This window comes from Electrona antarctica (genome assembly GCF_951216825.1).
Source record: "Electrona antarctica genome assembly, chromosome: 21".
Lineage (NCBI taxonomy): Eukaryota > Metazoa > Chordata > Actinopteri > Myctophiformes > Myctophidae > Electrona > Electrona antarctica.
In genome coordinates, this window is record NC_136802.1 from 33,904,670 (window position 1) to 33,924,712 (window position 20,043).

General features: G+C 43.7%; 1 protein-coding gene across 1 annotated transcript in view; it reads left to right on the forward strand.

Moving 5' to 3' along the window:
- The window catches only part of adam19a (ADAM metallopeptidase domain 19a), a gene marked incomplete at its 5' end in the record, with an annotated part of 45,640 nt that overhangs the window by 16,124 nt on the left and 9,473 nt on the right, over nucleotides 1-20,043 (forward strand). Inside the window, 12 exons of the mRNA XM_079491339.1 lie at nucleotides 1,448-1,513; nucleotides 2,741-2,812; nucleotides 3,597-3,763; nucleotides 4,998-5,082; nucleotides 5,759-5,901; nucleotides 6,747-6,924; nucleotides 8,393-8,482; nucleotides 8,986-9,187; nucleotides 10,208-10,316; nucleotides 11,971-12,023; nucleotides 12,905-13,059; nucleotides 13,223-13,300. Of these exons, the coding sequence (XP_079347465.1) occupies nucleotides 1,448-1,513; nucleotides 2,741-2,812; nucleotides 3,597-3,763; nucleotides 4,998-5,082; nucleotides 5,759-5,901; nucleotides 6,747-6,924; nucleotides 8,393-8,482; nucleotides 8,986-9,187; nucleotides 10,208-10,316; nucleotides 11,971-12,023; nucleotides 12,905-13,059; nucleotides 13,223-13,300 (1,398 nt within the window). The remainder of the gene's footprint in view (nucleotides 1-1,447; nucleotides 1,514-2,740; nucleotides 2,813-3,596; nucleotides 3,764-4,997; nucleotides 5,083-5,758; nucleotides 5,902-6,746; nucleotides 6,925-8,392; nucleotides 8,483-8,985; nucleotides 9,188-10,207; nucleotides 10,317-11,970; nucleotides 12,024-12,904; nucleotides 13,060-13,222; nucleotides 13,301-20,043) is intronic.

Consider the following 20,043-nt stretch of genomic DNA (forward strand, 5'->3'; position numbering starts at 1 on the left):
GTCGGCTGATCTGAGCACTCAGGAGGGTTTGTAGGGTGCGATCAGACTTGCAAGATATGGCGGTGCCATACGTTTGGTTGCTTTGAATGCCAGCATCAGTGTTTTGTACTTTGACCGGGAGCCAATGGAGGGAGCGGAAAAGGGGAGTGACATGTGAGAATTTTGGCTGGTTAAAGACCAAGCGAGCTGCAGCATTTTGGTTCAATTGGAGAGGCTTAAGTGCGCTTAAATGCGCGACGTTCACTTGGACTGGAGGATTGATTAGATAGATTACCTGTCGCATAAAACATAAAAAAAGTTGCCTGATTTATGTTGTAATGTTTTGTTTGTCTCAAACCAAGGACCACAATGGAAATAGGTCACTGACTTTATTGTGTTTCTATCCTTGACCTTTCCCTGAGAAGCATGTCACATGTGTTTTTCTGATTGACAACAATAACTCAAATCAATAATAAATCAAATCAAAGGTAAAGGTCACGGTAGAGGGCTGCAACGGGAGCGGGAGCCCGCGGGACCCAACGTAAATGTTGGCGGCGCGGGCGTTATTTAAATAGTTAGTTAGTTAGATTTATTTATTTATTGTCCACGTGTGGAAATTTGTCTTCGGTCTCAAACAACAGTAAAAACATTCAGCAACAACAACAGCAACAACACTTACACAATTATCTTCATGGGAGAAATGCAGACAACAGTGGCAAAGCCAAATACATTAAAAACAAATCTAGTGAGACATGGCATCATTTAGTGCCTTAATGGCATTAGGAATGAAGGAAAAAAGATGTTACGGTTAGCTTTTGGTACTTTGTACTGTCTACCAGAGGGAAGTAGTTCAAACTCCCTGAAGAGTGAATGAGAGGGGTCATTTGCTAACTTGACAGCTTTTTTTCCCGAAGTACTTCCTTGTAGATACAACTTCATTGTTTCTGAGGCTACAGTAGGTTCACTTTTCGCTGCAGCTTGCTTCTTCCTTTTACATTAAGATTTCCATACCACGTTGCCATGTTAAAAGTCAAGATTCCCTCTATCAGGTTCTTATAGACTGTTTCCATGAAATACCTGCGGGTGGGCGCGGGCGGATATTGTGGCACTAGTTTTGTCCTTGCTGAGTCTTATCCACTCTCTTAACCCATTCTGACCTGAGATCAGATTCTAAAAATGTCTTCTACATCCTGACAGTTTTCTGAAAAAGATATGTTTCTATGTCAGTCGTTCTTTGATTTTTCAAAAATAGCAGACCTACAAGCTCGTAGCGCGCCACTCGGTGGCGCGCTATGAGCTTGTAGATCTGCTATTTTTCAATAGCTAAAGCATAACATAATGCTAACACCAAAAGGGGTTCCCGCCCCAAAATGGGTTAACCAGAGTCTCTCTGGATAAGAGAGCATCAGCAGCCTGAAATATTGGTATTTCAGAGGTTTAAATACATTTTTCTTTTGTTTCCTTCCAGGTCAAACGGAACACCTGGGGAACCACCAAGTACATGGAGCTCTACATTGTGGCTGACAGCGCACTGGTAAGCTAATGATAGACGCTATAGTAGCTCTCATGCAGCCAGTCTGTTGAGTGACGTCAACGGAAAGACAGGAACAATATTGAACAAATTATCCCATTCAAGCTAATGCATTTCCTTCTACAGTGAGTGGCGCTCGGCTAGCAAATGAGTGCTATAATAATGAGACGGACACGCTCCACATGGAGATAAGAGATCTGTCTGGATAATGAGGGAACGTTTCTACTCTGCTTTAATGGTGGATGAACTCATTACCCACTTTTAAAAAGGCCGTCGGCCCCAGCAAGGAAATGCTGTGTCTTCATAAATAGATGCTTACTGTCTACCTCCTCGCACAGAATACAAAGCTCTGATGCTGGCATTCAAAGCCAATTCAAAACCAAAGGTATGGCTCCCCCATATCTTGCAAGTTATGATCGAACCCTACAAACCCTCCCGCTCACTCAGATCAGCAAACGCAGGGAAGCTGGAAGTACCTTCACTAAAAACGCCGGGACAACGCTCCACACGTCCCAAACTCTTCTCCCTTCTGGCTCCAAAACTATGGAATGCACTTCCCATTACAATCAGAACGGCAGCCTCACTCCCAATCTCCCGCCGTAGTCTGAAAACCCACCTTGTCAGACTCCATCATGGCCCGTAGCACTTGCCCTTGCCCCTTAGATAGCACTTTATGTAGACTTAGATAGCACTTTATACAGACTTATAGCATGTTACGTAGACAGCACTAGAATTGCATTTTAGTATAGTATAGTATGTATAGTTTATATGTATATTCAATTCAACTTTATTAGCAGACTCAGGTCCATAGGGATACATACACGGGGTTAACATACAAGAGATACAACAGGCAATAAAAATCATAAAATAATGTAAAACAAATACATAATTTACATAACTTAACCCACAGGCAGAACATACAGGCATTTTAGCCAGTGTACCCTTAATCTTGATGTATAGTTTAATTATATAGATATTCCACTGTTACGTTCTTATCTTATGCATGTTTCATGATAACTACTTTTTATGTATGTGATGTATTGCCATGCTTTTTGTTCTTGCTTAATATAAATTGCTCTGGATTAAGAGCGTCTGCTAAATGCCTAAATTGTAAATTGTCTACCATCAAGTCATGGACACAGAGATGATTTATTTTCAAGGGACATCGTCAGTATTTAATTAGATCTTTGTGACTGATTTAGTCTGTTCTTGTGTGTCCCGTCGCCTCAGTACAAACGTCAGAACAAGGACTACCAGAAGACCAAGCTGAGGATCATGGAAATTGCCAATTACGTGGATAAGGTAAAACGCCAGTCTGTATGATTCCAACCCCCGGGATAAAGCAATTTCACCAGGGAATCAAGAAACGCAACCCAAACTCCATGTTGTCAAACGAATAAGAGGACGTTGTATTATAGTCAGCTAGCCCGGCTCCTTGAACCCGACCCCGCATTTCATTTCACCACGCAGGGAATAAACAGGACCAAACTCCATATTGTCACCGCCTGCTGCTTTTCCACTATGTGGTAGAATCGGTGAAGGTGACTGGAAAGGACGTTCCATTGAAGAACGTGAACAAGCTGTTACTGCGGGCTGTTTAATCCATTTTGGGCGGGAACCCCTTTTTGGTGTTTTAAGCATTATGTTATGCTTTAGCTATTAACAAATAGCAGATCTACAAGCTCGTAGCGCGCCACTCGGTGGCGCGCTTGTAGGTCTGCTATTTTTGAAAAGTCGTGAAAATGTGGCGCAAATCTTTGAATATAGATTTCAGAGCGAACATTTTTTAACTAAAATATTGGCTTCTGGGGGGTCCCTGGAACTACATATTTTGAGATGGGGGTCCGTGGCACAATAGAAATAATTCTGGGGGTCCTTGACATGAAAAAGGTTGAGCACCACTGACATAGAAACATGGGTTTTTCAGAAAATATGTTAGGATTTTGAAGCCTTTTTTTTAATCGACTTCAGTCCAAAATGGGTTAACCTCCATGTGACTTGATCTCTCTGTGTGTGTGTGTGTGTGTGTGTGTGTGTGTGTGTGTGTGTGTGTGTGGGTGTGGGTGTGTGTGTGTGTGTGTGTCAGTTCTACAGGGCTCTGAACATCCGTGTGCCTCTCATCGGCCTGGAGGTGTGGACAGACAGGGACCAGTGCATCGTCAGCGAGGAGCCCAACGCCACTCTCTGGTCCTTCCTGCAGTGGAGACAGAAGCTCAAGTCACGCAAAAAACACGACAACGCACAGCTGCTCACGTGAGACACGGATACACGCACACACACACACACGCACACACACGCACAGGCATGCACGCACGCACGCATGCACGCACACACACACACTAAGATACTAAGATGTTTTGAAATCTGCTTCCAAAGAAACTACATTGAATATGGCCTGATAAAAGAACCTTCATTCCAGGTTTACTGTCGGCAGCATTTCATCAATTTTACCCCATGATCTTCCCTTTGTGAGCGCAAACACACAGCCACCCACTTATACATGCACACAGTGGTGGAAAAAGTACTCACATTTTTAGCGCAAATAACATGCATTTTAAAACTATGTAAACTATCTAAAATATGTCCCTCAAAGTTATTTCTAATGGTTTGAGCCTCAATCACCACTCTGATATAACCATGCCTTGTCATTTCTTTCTGGACTTTGAAAGCAGTTTTAGCTGCAGTACCACAATGTCCTGAGGTGGTGGCGGTGCTGATATGCAGATTATTTAATATTTGAGTCATTATAATACTGATGCTAGATAAAACCAGGCTTGTTTCCATTCCATGCCAGCTTGGAAAATCAACAATGGTGGACATTGTAAACAAAGTGGAAATGCAAATTTGGAACTGAAGACTGAAGAAGAGGAGGGATTATACAAAGTAGGGTGACATTGATGACATCACGATGAGGACAAAATCAGTCGAGCTGTTCCTGAGAGCAATTTCCATTAAAACACCCATATGATATGAAAGCCTGATTGTTCAAAATTGGTTATTTGTGGGGATAGAAAACACATATGGGAGCCCCAAAAACACAAAAGAAATTGAAAAAGTTGATTTGTATGTTATAGGTTATCCTTTAACGTATCAATACTGCATTATGGAAAATACAACTATTGGCATCCATGTCCCATGTCACGTTTTCAAACGTTTAAAAAGTGTTTAAATACCTCTGGACCACTAGGCCAGCGGGTGTGTGTTTTAGCTCAGAATCCTCAGAGAGCTGTAGATGTAGTGTCTGGACGTTAAGTGTCTCTCACAGTGGGGTCACACGCTCCAGACCAGGCTGGTCGAGGGGCCACCGTCACACACACCACCGTCGTATCTGCAATCGATGTCGCATGCGGCACAGACCTCATCACGTCAATAACCAGGTGATAGAGGTTAAGTGATTTTGTGTGTGTGTGTGTTTGTGTGTGTGCGTGCGTGCGTGCGTGCGTGCGTGCGTGCGTGCGTGCGTGCGTGCGTGCGTGCGCGGTGACAGGGGGGTGATCTTCAAAGGGACGACCATCGGCATGGCTCCACTGGAAGGGATGTGCAGCCTGGAGAACTCCGGAGGCATCAACGTGGTGCGTAGGGGATCCCCTCCCTACCCTGTTCTCTGTTCCCCCTGATTAGCTTCTAATAGGTTGTATTAGGCCTCAGTCACACATGGAAGGCAATTGTCTCATGATTGGCGTGGGGGGGGGGGGGACCGGGGGACGAGGCAGCTGCAGTTAATTTCCTTTGAAGAGGCTGCTTTGTCACATGGGGAGGAGGGCAGAAGCTGAAGCTGAACTCATGGCAACCTCTTCAAAACCATGTGACTTCCATAGCTGCCTTGTCCCCCCGTCTCACCCATGTCAATCATGAGACAATTGCCTTCCGTGTGTGAGTGAGGCCTTATAGCTGTCCTCACCTGGGTCCAGGTGGTCTGTAGGCAGAATCATCTAATGGGTCACATTAATGCACAGTGGTACCTGCAGCTGTGTTTCTCAACATGTGGGTGGGGAGCCAAAAGTGGGCCTAGAGACGTTCTCTCAGGGTCAGGGACAAAGAATAATTTTCAACATTGTAATTTATTTGTATTTATTATTTCACGAGACCCAATACAAGTGAAGAAGGGAATGTGACCGTACCTGTTTATTTACTCACTGTAGACAGTTCATTAGCTCTGGAACAGCAGTGGGACTGTGCATTTTTTGCGTGCGTGCGTGCAAAGCCAAACCATATGTCACAACCCCCCTGCACTCCCTGTGGCCACAGGACCACTCTGACCTGCCCATCGGCGCTGCCGCCACCATGGCCCACGAGATCGGACACAACTTCGGCATGAGCCACGACCACGAGGGCTGCTGCGTGGAGGCCACCGCCGAGCAGGGAGGCTGCGTGATGGCTGCCGCTACTGGGTGAGCCTCCGTTTGCCATGTGTCAATCAATGTCATCCTTAGATATGTTATTAATATGGTCATGCCACCATTAAACGTGCTGTCATTGAAATCCCCAAAATTCACCCCACATGATCCAGAAGCAAAATCGCCTGAAGCTAATGTGGCGATCGTAACCTTAACCCATTCAGGCCTGACGTCGAAATAAAAAAAACGTTCGCTTTGAAAGAATATATATTCAAAGATTTGTGCCGCATTTTTACGATTTTTCAAAAATAGCAGACCTACAAGTTCATAGCGCGCCACTCGGTGGTGCGCTATGTTCCCGCCCAAAATGGGTTTAAAGCTATAATATGACACACATGTGTCCTCAGGTCTAAATGGGTTAAAGGAATCGTGACATTAAAAAAAAGTTTTTGTAATTATTATTGTTTTTTAAAATTTTTAGCCCAATTGCACCCAAAAAACAGTGGTCTTGGGGTTTCTATGGCTCAAACAATTGCTCCGATTTTCCTGTGGACTGTGATGTAAGAGTGATGTAATTCCCCTTTTGCCACAGACGAAAAACAGTCCACACTATTTATCCATAATGTATAAATGATGGATAAGGGGTCAGGACAACGAGGCCTTTTCGTGGAGGGGTCAGAATGAAATTTGGACTTAGACTGTTTTTCGTCTGTGGTACTCTTGTCAATGGCAAATCTTGAGACGTGTGGGGACAAAATCTGTCTCGGCCCCTGGACTATATGGGGATTATAATACAAATAAATATGTACACAAACCCATGGATTTAGCGCCCTCTACCGATATTGACTTCATACTCGGGTGCTCTATAGAGGTCATATCATTGTGTCGTGTCATCCCAGCCACCCGTTCCCGTGCGTCTTCAGCGGCTGCAGCAAGCGGGACCTGGACAGCTACTTCCAGAAGGGAGGGGGCATGTGCCTCTACGACATGCCCAACATGGAGGACCTGGTGGGGGGGAAGAGGTGTGGCAATGGATTTGTGGAGGACGGAGAGGAGTGCGACTGTGGAGAGGCTGAGGTGAGAGAGTGGATAATTATTATTATTATTATAATAATCTATCTATGAATGCACCAAGTCTCTGTGCGTACGTGTGTACGTATGTCTGTAGTCCACGTAACTCAAGAACCGTTCGCCCCACCGACAAACACACATACAGGTTAACATATTAACTGCTCATGACGGAACGTTCCGCCAATTAGAATCCAACCGGCAACCGCTTTTGGCGGAACGTTATGTCAGATAAGCTTTATTATTGATATCAAACCGGATTGCTGATTTCTTTCTTTATTTATTTATTTTTGCTTGGCCTTTCCTTCTTCAGCGATCCTAGACAGGTTTCGCGCACGCGCACTGCCGTTCACTTCTTGTATACAGGACTAAAAAGCTGAATAACTCTAAATATATGGAGCTCTCCATGGTTTTGACAAAACGCGTGATGTTCGGAGGTCTTTTCTGATTATCCGGTGATCTCGATTGGAACATTGACGCTTTATAGAGCAAGGATGGACTCATTTTAGCTCGCTAGCATTGACGCAAATTATTTAGCATCTAAGATGGCCGCCCAAACCAGATGTGCATCCAGCGTGCAACACACTAAAATGAAGTAGATCCGGGTCGGCAGTCAAGCGTTGGCTCTTGCAGTATGCCTAAAGTGGGCCTAAACTTGCAAAATCATGTTTTCAAATAGCAGTGTCAGGAGTGGGGTTTGATCCTAACATTATTATTACTGCAGGTCTTATGTTTACCTCGGTATTTGCTAGAATTTGGATTTGGAGCTTATTCGAGCGTGACCCCGGCCCGCACGCACGGCGGTGACAGAAGCCGTTGAGGGCTGATTTCACCCTTCTGCACCCCGCACCCTTCTGGGTAGCAATGGGAAGTTCCTGATCTTTCATTTTAACCAATCAGTTTGAAATCATGTCCTGCCCCCTTGACTATGAAGTGTTGTTCTGTTCTCATCTGTAAGCTCCTTCTGTCCCACTGGAATGAATACCTTTTCTTTTCTTTTTTATAAATACTCCAACCTCCCACGTCCCTTTAGAATATCACCATGGCTAGTATAGCCGGAGGGCACCATGGCAACAGTTTTTTTTTAGATAGTATTTTATGTAGATATAGCATTATAGTGTAAACTCATAGCTTTACGGTACAGATTTTCTACTGTTAGACAGAAGCTATAGGTTCTTAGCTTCCTTGTGATTATTGATGACAATTTCTTTTAATGTATTTGATGTATTACCATGTGTTCTATACAAAATGCTAAATGCCTAAATTGTAAATGTATGCATCTTTAGGCAAATATATGTTTATCTGTACGAAGAGGTTGGTGTCTTGCTTTTTTTCTTTTCTTTTTTCTCTGGTTTGCCAGTCAGTAGCATCATCATGTGTGTGTGTGTGTGTGTGTGTGTGTGTGTGTGTGTGTGTGTGTGTGTGTGTGTGTGTGTGTGTGTGCGTGTGCGTGTGCGTGTGCGCGTGCGTCAAACAGGAATGTGACAACAACTGCTGTAATGCCAACAACTGCACCTTGAAGGAAGAGGCACAGTGTGCCCACGGAGTCTGCTGTGAGGGCTGCAAGGTAACACACACACACACACACACACACACACACACACACACACACGCACACGCACACACACACGTGTCACTAATGTCTCTTCATTGACCAGACTAGAAAAAGTGCAGGTCTCCTCCGCCAGGTCAGGTAGGTTATTGTAGGCCAGCAATATTCAGATTTTGCCATTAGGATGGAATAGGAAAAAATCTGAAAGATCCGTCTTGATCACTTGACCAATTTACTGGTTCCAACTGATGCTGGGCTGTGTAAGGGTTAAATACGTGGCCTAAATGCCGCTAGGTTGAACTCTGCTAATAAACAAACCACAATGATTTATGTTCCGACACTGACGTTATGTGACGTCTACACGATTGTCACAGTTTTAAGCAGGTCACCAATTTCCCCATAACGAGTGTGAGTGAGCGAGTGGCCGAGATTTGGGGTATTGCATGGCTATAGCAAAATGGCGGCCGTGCGAATGTGGTCAGTTGTTAATGTCGTCACGATGTCGTTTCTTCTTTCAGCTGAAGGAGCCGGGCACGATGTGCCGCGGCGCGGCGGGCGTGTGTGACCTGCCCGAGTATTGCACGGGGGCGTCTCCCTACTGCCCGTCCAACGTGTACCTAATGGACGGCTCGTCCTGTCACTACGGGCCGGCGTACTCCTTCTGCTACAACGGCATGTGTCTCACCCTGCAGCAGCAGTGTGTACAGCTCTGGGGCCACGGTAGGATCCACCACCATAGAGACCCCTTCAGTCTTCAATGAAAATTTAGATTTAGTCTCATTTTAGTCACCTGGAATGTTTTACTGTTAGTCTTGTTTTTGTCGACTAAGTGTCATGCGATTTTAGTCGACTAAATCTACAGTTGATTTAGTCGACTAAAATGTGTTTTGGCGGGCCTTGATGCCGTCGTAATGACTGATTTTACACTTGCTGAAAATAGCAGATCTACAAGCTCACAACGCGTCGCAGCTTGTAGATCGGCTATTTTCAGCATGCAACCAAGTGTAAAATGACTTATACTGGATCTCTTGTCCACTAGTCCCTTCCTAACATTTTAGTATAGTTTTTATTTGTTGACAACATTTTGAATATATTTAGTCTTAGTTTTAGTCATCATAGCTTTAGTTTTTGCCAGTGAAAAAAGGTAGTCGACGACCATTTTTCGTCTTAGTTTTAGTCGACGAAAACAACACTGGACCCCAGGGGTGCATGGGCAACTTTGAATATGGAGGTGGATGGAAGTGGTATAGCCTCACACGCTCGTGGTTTCAAATCTTTGCGTTCACACACAGAGCCTGGCTGCTAATCATGTATGGAGAATAAGCGTTAGCATCTATCTCCACCCTCTTATTGGCATTAGTGTCAACTCCACCCTACCAACTTTATAAAAATCTTCACATTAGCATAATTAATGATCAGAATCTTCACCCCTCGGCCCGTGTATCAGCTCCCCGCATTTGCATAACGTTAGCGATGCCTGGATAAGAATCTCTCTGCCTCTGAACCGGATTAGCATAATGTGGACGTCAATAGACCAAATTAAATGAGACTGCAACTTTTGAGATGTGTTAGCTAATGTGCAGGGAAATGTGCAAATTAATCTACAGAATTAACTCAGTTTACACTTCCCAATATGAAAAGCATCCTAATATCCAAGTCTCTAAAACACATGGTGAGTGGATACATTGTGGTGATAAAATAACATCAATCATATAATAGTGAGTGTATTGTGGTTGACAGGTGCGCGTCCAGCCCATGATGCATGCTTCCAGGATGTAAACGCTGCCGGGAACGCCTTCGGTAATTGTGGTAAAGACGGACAAGGAAACTACTTGAAGTGTGAGAAGAGGTAAGAAAACACCTGAGCCAAATTCCAATACCCAAAAGGAGGTGTAGTTCCAGACTCTATATATAGCATTCAGGAGGTGTAGTTCCAGACTCTATATAGCATTCAGGAGGTGTAGTTCCAGACTCTATATATAGCATTCAGGAGGTGTAGTTCCAGACTCTATATATAGCATTCAGGAGGTGTAGTTCCAGACTCTATATATAGCATTCAGGAGGTGTAGTTCCAGACACTATATATAGCATTCAGGAGGTGTAGTTCCAGACTCTATATATAGCATTCAGGAGGTGTAGTTCCAGACACTATATATACTTATATAGCATTCAGGAGGTGTAGTTCCAGACTCTATATAGCATTCAGGAGGTGTAGTTCCAGACTCTATATATAGCATTCAGGAGGTGTAGTTCCAGACACTATATATACTTATATAGCATTCAGGAGGTGTAGTTCCAGACTCTATATATACTTATATAGCATTCAGGAGGTGTAGTTCCAGACTCTATATAGCATTCAGGAGGTATAGTTCCAGACTCTATATAGCATTCAGGAGGTGTAGTTCCAGACTCTATATATAGCATTCAGGAGGTGTAGTTCCAGACTCTATATAGCATTCAGGAGGTGTAGTTCCAGACTCTATATATAGCATTCAGGAGGTGTAGTTCCAGACTCTATATAGCATTCAGGAGGTGTAGTTCCAGACTCTATATAGCATTCAGGAGGTGTAGTTCCAGACTCTATATATAGCATTCAGGAGGTGTAGTTCCAGACACTATATATACTTATATAGCATTCAGGAGGTGTAGTTCCAGACTCTATATATACTTATATAGCATTCAGTAGGTGTAGTTCCAGACTCTATATAACATTCAGTAGGTGTAGTTCCAGACTCTGTATAGCATTCAGGAGGTGTAGTTCCAGACTCTATATAGCATTCAGGAGGTGTAGTTACAGACTCTATAGCATTCAGGAGGTGTAGTTCCAGACTCTATATAGCATTCAGGAGGTGTAGTTCCAGACTCTATATAGCATTCAGGAGGTGTAGTTCCAGACTCTATATATAGCATCCAGGAGGTGTAGTTACAGACTCTATAGCATTCAGGAGGTGTAGTTCCAGACTCTATATAGCATTCAGGAGGTGTAGTTCCAGACTCTATATAGCATTCAGGAGGTGTAGTTCCAGATTCTATCAAGCCTTCGGGGATTGTGCAATAGTTGTCTGGCAGACTAACACACCTCTCTCTCACTATCACACACGCGCACACACGCACGCACGCACACACACACACACACACACACAGGTCTTTAGTACACAGTCAACACACAGCTTCATACAGACAGTTTCCTTGGCACAGCGCCATAGTTAATTAATGATGCCAAATTAGCGGCTCAGCTTCATGCAAATGAGGCTTCAAATGAAAACGGTTATGGACGCCGCCTCAAAGCCATTACTGAGTCCCACCAGAGCCATTAGACATGTGAATAATCGATGAGGCTCAAGTCCAACATCCACTTTCTGTCCATCATTTTGTGATGTGTGGTTTTTAACAACTCGAATCAGAGATAAAGAAGAGGTACCATGCCAACATTTGCATATGATGATGATGATGATGATGAATCTGATGTTGATGATGGTATGTACGTGTCTATTGGTCTGCAGTGACGCCAAGTGTGGGAAGATCCAGTGTTACAGTGCGGCCAAGAAGCCCAAAGGTAATTACAAACATTCTCTTTCTTTAACTGGCGTGACCATAGACTTTTCAGGTAAAAATAACCAGGTAGGTATGATGTAACATTCTCCACCGAGAATTTCTGACCGGGGAAACTCCTCATGCATAGAAGGAAGCATGAGGTCAGTCACGCTGACGAAGGCCTGCGCGCCGAAACGCATTTGTCTGTCTGGTATGACTGCTGCTGCGGAGCACTATGATCATTAAATGAAGACTCTTACTCGACTGGATGTGCGGATTTTATTCATTTTCTATATGTTCATTTTTAATCTGCACCCAGCACACGCCTGAAACTGTCTGAGTAGAGCGGGCCTTTTCCCTTGAGGTCAGTCACGCTGCCCCACAGGTTGGCAGAGGAAGTGTAGCGCCCAGGATTACATTAGATAATTGACACTGGGTGAAAAAATGGGTTGCAAAATTGGGGGATAAACATTAAGTAAAAAACACATTCGCCACAGAGAAAACCCCAGACCACAGAAAATCCACTGAATGTTCAAAAGTTCAGGTAGTGTGTGGGTGTTAATTGAGGTCATATAAAACCTAAAAGGAAAAATGAAAAATAAATGAAAATGAATGTCGTGAAACATTTAAATCACAATATCACAATGTGATGCACCAACGCCATGACAAAGTTTGAGAACATTTGAGCCAAGGACCACCATTTGATGACATTTAGCCTCTCAGACCGTAAAATGAAACCAAATGGACCCGTATGGGTCCATTTGGTTTCATTTTACGCTCTCAAGAGTTAAAGATCGATAAGGGTCCATTTGGTTACCAACTCTGCATCATTTAGCTGGGGAAAACCACTGAAAACCACAGATTTTGAAGACATTTTGAAGCAATAAAGCGACATTTCTTCAGGCACCAACGCCGTGTCCATCGACACCACCATCCAGACGGACGGCGTGGAGGTGAAGTGCCGCGGCACGTACGTCTACAGCACCCAGGACGGCCACCAGGGGGACCTGCCCGACCCTGGCCTCGTCATGACGGGCACCAAGTGTGGCGATCGGAAGGTGACCATATAAACTAAAAAGAGAAAACGTCCGCTGTGAAAGAATATATATATTCAAAGACTTGCTCATAGTAATCATCCTGTGTGTGTGTGCGTGTGCGTGTGCGTGTGCGTGTGCGTGTGCGTGTGCGTGTGTGTGTGTGTGTGTGTGTGTGTAAACACAGGTGTGCAGAGATCGCCGTTGCCAAAACGCCTCTTTTACCGAGCTGGAAACCTGCATTGCACGCTGTCATGGAAACGGGGTATGCGCACGCACGCACGCACGCACGCACGCACGCACGCACGCACGCACACACACACACACACACACAGATTGCTGCTAGACGCAGCTCTCTGTTCTCTCCTTGTCACAGCTGAGTGTCCTTGAGTCAAGGTATATCTCCGTGTCCTCGGCTCAGGATCTTGTAAAAGACAAAGACAATGTATTTACTTCCATTTGTTGCAGAGCTACAAGCCCCCCGGGGGGGGCAGATAATGCAGAATTATATTCACCTTATGAGCCAATAACCCGAGTCGAGGTGTGGAGCTCTGTGGGTTAAACCCATTTAGGTCTGATGTTGACATTTTAAAAAAAATATTCTAAATGCTCCAGTTTTCTGAAATAAATATTTTCACGATTTTTCAAAAATAGCAGACCTACAAGCTCGTAGCGCTCCACTCGGTGGCGCGCTATGAGCTTGTAGATCTGCTATTTTTCAATAGCTAAATTATAACATAATGTTTAAAACACCAAAAGGGGTTCCCGCCCAAAATGCGTTAAACCCATTTAGACCTGAGGTTGATTCTACAAATGTCTTCTAAATCCTATCAGTTTTCTGATATAACATTATGTTTCTATGTCAGTGGTTCTCGAATGATTTCATGTCAAGGACCCCCAAAATTATCTGTATTTGGCCAGAAGCAAAGATATGTGTTAAAAACGTTGCTGTGAAATAATATATATTCAAACTAAGATTTGCACACGATTTTTCAAAAACAAATAGCAGATGCGCGCTATGAGCTTGTATATCTGCTATTTTTCAACAGCTGAAGTTTAAAATAATGGTTAAAGTGGTTAAAAGCTACAAGGTGACACAGATGCGTCCTCGGGTCTAAATGGGTTAACACATTTTGGGCGGGAACCCCTTTTGGTGTTAGCATTATGTTATGCTTTAGCTATTGAAAAATAGCAGATCTACAAGCTCATAGCGCGCCACCGAGTGGCGCGCTACGAGCTTGTAGGTCTGCTATTTTTGAAAAATCGAAGAACGACTGACATAGAAACATAGCTTTTTCAGAAAACTGTCAGGATGTAGAAGACATTTTTAGAATCTGATCTCAGGTCTAAATGGGTTAAACTGCCGTTATCAATGGAGCTTTAGAGGTTTAGATTGGGGTTGTCCTTCAGTCGCTTCTGAGACGACCCCTTTAATAGCTGCTGGCAGTGGTGGGGAAAAGTACTCACATGTTTTACTCAGGCAGTGCCGTCGCTACCTACACACGCGCAATACGCACTGCAGGTAGGGCAACACGCCGAGGGGGGGGGCACTCCCCATCACAATCAGAACTGCAGCCTCACTCCCAATCTTCCGCCGTAGTCTGAAAACCCACCTCTTCAGACTCCACCATGGCCCGTAGCACTAGCCCCTTAGATAGCACTTTATGTAGACTTAGATGGTATTTTAAATATAGCACGTTATGTAGACTTAGATAGTATTTTAAACAGACTTATAGCAGGTTACGTAGACAGCACTAGAATTGCATTTTTATGTAGTCATATCACTTTATAGTACACATGTATGTATATAGTTTACATAGATACTCCACTGTTACGTTCTTAGCTTACGCATGTTTCATGATAACTACTTTTGATGTATGCCATGCTTTTTGTTTTTGTTATTGCTTAATGTAAGTCGCTCAGAATTAAGAGCGTCTGCTAAATGCCTAAATTGTAAATTGTAAATTGGCAACAAAATGTGCCAAAAAGTGCCAAGCCGACCCTCAAAATAACAGATTTCAACGAGCGGGCCGTGTGTGCGTCCTCACAAACAACGAAAATAGCCGATCTGGATGAGGAATAGCAGCGCTCTCGTTGGGAGGGGGGACAGCACACATATCATACGAGTAGGGCAACCAAATGGTCAGCTATGTCCCTGTACTCAAGTAGCAACACCGCAATATAGAAATTGTGAAAGTCCGGAATTAAAAAAATGTCTTGAGTAAAAGTGCAAAAGTAATTGTACCAAAATGTACTTAACCCATTTTGGGCGGGAACCCCTTTTGGTGTTAGCATTATGTTATGCTTTAGCTATTGAAAAATAGCAGATCTACAAGCTCATAGCGCGCCACCGAGTGGCGCGCTATGAGCTTGTAGGTCTGCTATTTTTTTTAAATCGAAGAACGACTGACATAGAAACATAGCTTTTTCAGAAAACTGTCAGGATGTAGAAGACGTTTTTAGAATCTGATCTCAGGTCAAAATGTACTTAAAGTGCCAAAAGTAGTACTACTCATTATTGGGGATTGAGCTCGTTCATTTTTATTGATAACGATCACCTTATCGAGCAGGCTTATCGAGCCGGGTCCTTATCGAGCCCACTATCGAGCATTTGATATTATTTTGTGGAAAGCTGGGAGATAATACATTCTGAACAGAACCTTATTTCTATTGGCCAGTTGTGAGAGTTTGTATGCCATGACGTGTGTATACACACACACACACACACACACAGACACACACACACACACACACACACACACATGCAGAATATACGTAAGCATATATTTTCTATAATCTTCTCTTTATTTTAACCAACCAACACATCCCTTGCACTACATTTTACTAATGTATACGTCATCGTAAGACGGTGTCACGCACCAAAAATAGCCAATCTACAAGCTCACACTGCATCTGGTTGCACCGCGGTGTGAGCTTGTAGATCTGCATTTTCGGCAACGATAGACTGAGAAGTCGCACATTGAATTATTATTATAACTCTACGGCAGGGAGGGAGTTTTGAGTTTCCCAAACGTATTATGAATGGGAATGGATTATAAATTATGGCAACGGAGTCTTGCTGGGCAACAAGCACCACATGTCTTGGGTGGAAGACATGTGGGTTGTGGGTTGTTCCGCTGCAGCAGCTGACGGCTCCCGTGTTGTTTCGACTCGGTGCAGACATGCAAAGGTATCGCATTTGGGTTTAACCCATTTTGGGGCGGGAACCCCTTTTGGTGTTAGCATTATGTTATGCTTTAGCTATTGAAAGATAGCAGATCTACAAGCTCATAGCGCGCCACCGAGTGGCGCGCTATGAACTTGTAGGTCTGCTATTTTTGAAAAATCGAAGAACGACTGACATAGAAACATAGCTTTTTCAGAAAACTGTCAGGATGTAGAAGACATTTTTAGAATCTGATCTCAGGTCAAAATGGGTTAATACAATGCATTATGGACAGATGCCGAAATGTTCCCTTTCATGGTAGCATGTAGGCTACTAATTAAGTTAACAACTGTGCTACATTATTGCATTTAGCTCCCCTCTTGTCTTTTTAAAAATGTAACTTAATATAACCAAACTTTTTCACCCGTTCCACCGTACTTCCACGGCGCAACCCCCCGTCGCGCCTCGGCCCCTTACCACTGACCGTGTCCCAATCAGTTTAGAGCTTGCCCAGTCTAACTTCGAAGAGAGGGGGCGAAAAAACGACTTTGGCAGCCCTTGTGCTCTGCATGCAAATGTCTGCTAGTACCAAACTACAGCATGTAAGCCGCCTTTGTTTTAAATTGTCCCCCATTCGCATTTCACACGTCGGCAAAACCGTTCAACCGTCAATCGTTTAATCCACGCTACGCGCCTGCACCTTACTAGGGACTTTAAGCAACGACTGTTTCAGGAAGTACGGCGGCTATGACGCCGTCGCCGTAGCTGTCAAAATCGTTAAGCAAACAGCCGTCGGCGACGGCGACATTGGTTCCCATGGTGACGCGTCTATGCAGCATGTGTCAAACATAAACACTTTTTTTTAAACACCCCGTCGCGCGTCACCTAACTTGCCGATATTGCTTAATTCTTACATGCGCTGGACATGATCAGCAGTGGAAAGAGGAAGGTGTTGGAGCAATCTGTGTTATTCTAAAACCGTTTTAATAAACATGGATAATATGACATATGGTATTAGTGTTATTTCTTCATTCAGAGCATGCCAACACATTACACAGCATAAGAGAGGTGATGGAGCAATCGGTGTAAATGTATGACAGCTATAATTTCAATAAACATGGTTATGACATGGCGTTGTAGACACTACGTGTAAGTGTAGGTTCTCCCGTAGTAGAAAGGGCTGCGACGGAGAGCAGGTTTATGTATCGAGCACTGATCCATTTCCGGTCGCCGTAGCCGACTGCCGTATCCGTCGTTGCTTAAAGTCGCTATTATATAGCCCATGACGGCGACTATACCCGATAACAGGCTCGACAAGCCAAAAGCTTATTGATACTCGGGTCTCGATAAATGCCGAACCGGGTTTGTAATGGACCCGATTTTCGGGCTCCATCCCTACTCATTGTGCAGAATGTCCCGTTTCTTTTCAAAATTATTTTGCAAATAGCAGATCTACAAGCTCACAATGCGACACATTGTGAGCTCGTAGATCGGCCGAAATGTATATAGGGCTGAAGTGGGTATGTTTTGTAATAATAATCTAAATAAGTAATTAGCAACTAAAGTTTCTAATAAATGTAGTGGAGTAAAAGTACAATATATGTGTAAGATGTAGTGGAGTAGAAGTATAAATACAGAAAATTGGAAATACTGAAGTAATCCAATAAACTACTGCTATACTGTAAGTGAAGACAGTGTGCGGGTAGTTTTTTTTTATTATCTTTTTTATGGTTGCCTGGGTGAATAAGGACAATAGCTTATAGAGATGCTGCTGAATGTGCCTGGCCTGTCAGCCTTGTCTCCCAGCCTGTCTAAGTGTCTATCTCACAAAGCCCTTTCATAATCCTTACTATACAACCATAGAGCCACTTGAACGATGCTGCTTACGAAAAAGAAAAGACCTTGTCAAAGAAAGGTCATTGTATGTCTTATGGGGGATTATGCAAATGTTGCTTGTGCATATCGAACATCGAATGTAGCTGAGTCGAGCAGCAGCAGAAGGAGAGCACCTCAATCAGCGTTAGCAGGCGACGGCAGCGCGTTTCAAGTGCAATCAGCCAATCACTGCCATAGTAGTCTCGCGTTGCCAGACTGTTGCCTCTCGCAATTTTTTAAATGCTTCCGTCATACAGCCTGGAGAAACGGAAGCTCTATCATGAGTAAGATATAGAGCGTCGCAGTCCCGCCCCCTACCAGGGCCCAGGAAATGATTCTCCGTTCATTTTCCTCATAGACATTTCAAAAACTAAAGTATTTATTTAAAGACATTTTAAGTGTCGTACAAAGCCAACTCTTGTCGTGACAAATCATGACAACAAACACAATTTTTTGGGCCGAACAAAGAATTAGAAAGAAGAAAAAAACGGCAGGTTACACACTTTTTTTGTTGTTTTTCTTCTTTGTAATTATTTGTTTGGTCCAAAATATTGTGTTTATTGTCATGATTTGTCACGACTCCAGTTGGCTTTGTCCGCGGCGTAACCGTCTTTAAATAAATATTTTTTGAAATGTCTATGGGAAAAATGCATTGGGAATCATTTCCTGGGCCTGGCGTCGTCATGACAGGGGGCGGGACTGCGACGCTCTATAAAGCGGAAGTGGAGCGTCCTCTCGGGTGCAGTACTTAGTTTAGACAGTATTTGGTTTAGACTAGTCATTGGTTAGACCAGTCATTAGTCCTACAACTACAACCTATCTCAAACCCTCACCCTAAACCTAACCTCCCACGGGGCAGCACACCTAAACCTAACCTTAACCCATGTCTAACCACCTAAACCTAACCTTAACCCATGTCTAACCACCTAAACCTAACCTTAACCCATGTCTAACCACCTAAACCTAACCTTAACCCATGACTAACCACCTAAACCTAACCTTAACCCATGTCTAACCACCTAAACCTAACCTTAACCCATGTCTAACCACCTAAACCTAACCTTAACCCATGTCTAACCACCTAAACCTAAGTATGCACCCCGTCCTCCCCACTTCCGTTTGGTTTTTACAGTCGCACAAATGTATCCTAATATAAATAGAAATCATAAAGAATCAGCCAACAACTTGGAGCCCTTCATGACATCTGAATCATTAGCAGCTAAATAGGCGTGTTAATCAGCAATGTGGTTAATCACTGTACATCTTGATGTAATTGTAGTGAGTCATCACTTTATCCTACATTTTGGTGGTGGTGGGTGGTTGTATTCAGCATATGTGGAGAGATTCGGAGCGGAAACACTTCTTCTACAGAATTATTTTTTCCGACCATTCGCAAACGTTTGAGGTGATTGATTGCTCCATGTGGCAAAAGAAACATTTTAGACGCTGTGTTTGAATTTCCATTTCCACTCAGCAGCTAGTTAGCTACGGTCTTCTACTGTTGGTTTCCAGGAAGAGTTATTTATGTGACTGCACAGGGCTTCCCGGGTACAGCGCACGTAATTTCCCGCCCGGGAAATGGCTTCGGGACCCGTCGTCCCCGGAGGTTTTTTTTTTTCTTGTTAGAAATTACACTAAAGGAGTTTGCACACAGAGCGCGTTTTTTTTCCCCTGATCCGCGAGTGGTCAAAATTGAGGTTTGTGTGTGTGTGTGTGTGTGTGTGTGTGTGGCTGCTACGTCTCTCATCAAATGCAGCTGCAATCAATGTATTACATACAATACGGACTATATATATATAGCCTATTTAATGCCATGCCTGGCCTGCCACATGAAGTTCAAGCGTGGATTATCTTTCGTTGCACGATGGTGCCGTGCAGATATTGCCAGATTGCATTATGTAGTCTACAACAAGACCAGATGAGACGCGTTGTCAGCCTCTAGATCAGCTCTCACACAATGTAGCCTA